Consider the following 3,437-nt stretch of genomic DNA (forward strand, 5'->3'; position numbering starts at 1 on the left):
TTTGGTGTTTTTTTTATCATAGAACCTCCTACGCTTGGAAATAACATTTTTTAATTAGTTCTGAATTTCGAATTAAATTTTATCAAAATCGGACGACTATATCATATAGCTGCCATAGGAACGATCGTAAAATCGGTGGGAAAATAATATGAAACAAATTATAACTTCGGTGTTTTTTAACATATAACCTCCTACGCTTGGAAATAACATTTATTAATTAGTTCTGAATTTCGAATTCAATTTTATCAAAATCGGACGACTATATCATATAGCTGCCATAGGAACGATCGTAAAATTGGTGGGAAAATAATATGAAACATATATAACTTTGGTGTTTTTTAACACTTTGCATTTTCAAATTCAAACTGCAGCTTGGCTTCGCTTCATGCGCAGAGCTCGATCAGGTTTTCGGAGAATTGACTAAATCTCAGCAACATTCGACTTACAAATTGTAATTTACATTATTTATTTTATTAACTCAACTATTCGGACAACAAATTTTGTACCTAAGCCGAAATCCGCGTTCATTTAAAGAAACGCGATCCAAAAAGCCAAAAAAAGATTAAATAGCCAAGCGTCTGCTGATCTGTGTGTTACTTGTGTTTGTTAAAATAGAAGAAATAATCAAAATGGTGGGCACAACACTGAAAATGCGCGGCGATGAGAACGCCTCGGAGAATTTCAAGCAAGTGCAACTGAAGAAACTGACGGTGCCTTCGCAGGAGGCAACAACAAAACGCGCTGCTTTGGGAGATTAGCAAAATCGCGGTCTAAATCGCGCTATTGCTGCGAAAGATGCGGCGCAGAAAGACTCCAAGGATCTCAAGCTCACATATGCCCTGCGCAATGCCAAGGCTCGAGTAGACACCCACTGGAAGAAACAGGCCCTGGGAACCACCACAAATGGCAATACAGCCGCTCCGCCCAAGGCCAACGAAGGGGGCGTGGCGGCCTTTTTGCGCTCGAATTCGGTACGCAATCGCGTTCCGACCAAGACGACAGTAGAACCCACTACAATTACAGTAAAGGCGAGTTCCAACGAGAAAGTTAACGAGCCCACCTTGAAACGTGAGGATAGCAATCTCTCCAAGAAATCGCTGACCAAGCTTCGCGCTGCATTGGCTAAGCCCGTGATGGGAGTTTCCGGAATTCGCCGGGAGCCAGTGACTGTGGCCCGCAAGGAGGCGGAGATCAAGGACTCACTGGAAGTCAAGAAGGATGTGCCAGAAGCCAAAAAGGAAGTGACCAGTATGCCCTCCATTAAAGCCCCCAGTGTCGTCACCACAACCACATCCACATTGCCAACCACCATGTCCCTCTCCAGCAAGCGCTTGGCTGGGATTAAGGACATCGATGCCAACGACAAGGAGAACCTGGTTTTGGTCTCGGAATATATGAACGACATCTACGACTATTTGTACCAAGTGGAGCTGCAGCAGCCCATACACAAGGATCACCTGGAAGGGCAGAAAAAGGTGTCCCACAAGATGCGAGCCGTGCTGATCGATTGGATCAACGAGGTCCACCTGCAGTTCCATTTGGCTCCAGAAACCTTCCAGTTGGCGGTGGCCATCATCGATCGTTATCTGCAAGTCGTCAAGGACACCAAGCGCACCTACTTGCAACTGCTGGGAGTGACGGCTCTCTTCATTGCCACCAAGTACGAGGAGCTGTTCCCGCCGGCCATTGGGGATTTTGTCTTCATCACGGATGACACCTATACAACCAGACAAATTCGCCAAATGGAGCTGCAGATCTTCAAGGCAATCGACTGTAATCTGTCCCGTCCGCTGCCGCTTCACTTCTTGAGGTGGTACTCGAAGGCTGCCGGCGCTGAGGATGAGCACCATGCCATGTCCAAGTACTTTATTGAGCTCGCTATGGTGGATTACGACATGGCTACCTACAGGCCATCGGAGATTGCTGCTGCTTCGCTGTTTCTGTCGCTGCACTTGCTCAATGGAAACCACCGGGCTGGCACAGGATTCAACGACCGACACTGGACGCCCACTCTGACCTACTACTCGCGCTATTCGGCCGCCCACTTGCGACCCATTACCCGGCAGATTGCAAAGCTGGCCCGGGATGCTCCCCAGGCCAAACTGAAGGCCATCTACAACAAGTACCAGGGCAGCAAGTTCCAGAAGATCGCACTGCGAACGGAGCTGACCGGAGCGCTTATGGACTCCATCGTGAACAGCCCGAGGAAATAGTCTGGTCCAGAGTAATTGGAAGACCCACAAAAACCTAGTTTAGTTTAATTTGTTTTCATTTTTTAAATTTGTAGCGTATTCAATATTCTGTTCGTTTCGTGTTCGTTACAAAATGCGTATAATAACCTTAGTCGCATAGCTAACTATGTATCTTCATCATCATAAGCAATTCCCCCAGGCATTTTAATCTGCTGGAGTCCCTTGAGCAGTTTTTACCCGCTGCCAAGAGCTGGCTCCGGCATCTTTGCACCTGGAGCACAAGTTGAACGCGAGCCGGCCGATGGGAGTGAGTTCCGCCGGTAAGACTAGATACCGGACTAAGCTGGAGCCCGCCTGCTCCTCCCGCTGGGTCACCATCTCAGTGGGGAGCGAGCGGCGGAGCGGTGGACACCGAGAGAGAGTGGGCAACGAGTTCATTTGCTGGCCGAAAACATCGGCGTTGTCTCTCCAAGAACAATATTTTATAATCATACCCCATTCATCCCCTACCACTAATTGTATTTAGATTTTATCTTTGATGGGAAATTGTTCGTTCTGTGCATTATGAATAAATACAAAAAACTTGTGCAAAAATATTCCCATACCTCACAAAAATATAAGTAGACCTAGACTATTTGTAATTTATATCATGTATTGCAGGTAATCCATACAAAAAAGCGCACCCTAAGCTAGTTTTATCGTTTACTTATAAATAAGCGAAGATTAAGAAACATTTTAACATATTTTGATGTTTCCGAACCTGTCTCTGAACAATACATAGCAAACAAAGATTTGTGTAATTTTATTAAAAAAAAAAACTACATTTTATCAAAATCGGACGACTATATCATATAGCTGTCATAGGAACGATCGTAAAATTGGTGGGAAAATAATATGAAACAAATTATAGCTTCGGTGTTCCTTAACATATAACCTCCTACGCTTGGAAATAACATTTTTTAATTAGTTCTGAGTTTCGAATTCAATTTTATCAAAATCGGACGACTATATCATATAGCTTCCATAGGAACGATCGTAAAATTGGTGGGAAAATAATATGAAACAAATTATGGCTTCGGTGTTCCTTAACTTATAACCTCCTACGCTTGGAAATAACATTTTTTAATTAGTTCTGAATTTCGAATTCAATTTTATCAAAATCGGACGACTATATCATATAGCTGCCATAGGAACGATCGTAAAATCGGTGGGAAAATAATATGAAACAAATTATAACTTCGGTGT

General features: G+C 44.0%; 1 protein-coding gene across 1 annotated transcript; it reads left to right on the top strand.

Moving 5' to 3' along the window:
- The first annotated feature begins 353 nt into the window (after positions 1 to 353).
- LOC119562479 (G2/mitotic-specific cyclin-B-like) lies at positions 354 to 2,382 on the top strand. Its single transcript, XM_037875673.1, is given in 1 exon segment — positions 354 to 2,382. A coding segment is annotated over 1 exon segment (1,584 nt). The 5' UTR covers positions 354 to 629; the 3' UTR covers positions 2,214 to 2,382.
- Positions 2,383 to 3,437: the final 1,055 nt, after the last annotated feature.

The sequence above is a fragment of the Drosophila subpulchrella genome, unplaced genomic scaffold, assembly GCF_014743375.2.
Source record: "Drosophila subpulchrella strain 33 F10 #4 breed RU33 unplaced genomic scaffold, RU_Dsub_v1.1 Primary Assembly Seq51, whole genome shotgun sequence".
NCBI classification, from domain to species: Eukaryota; Metazoa; Arthropoda; class Insecta; order Diptera; family Drosophilidae; genus Drosophila; species Drosophila subpulchrella.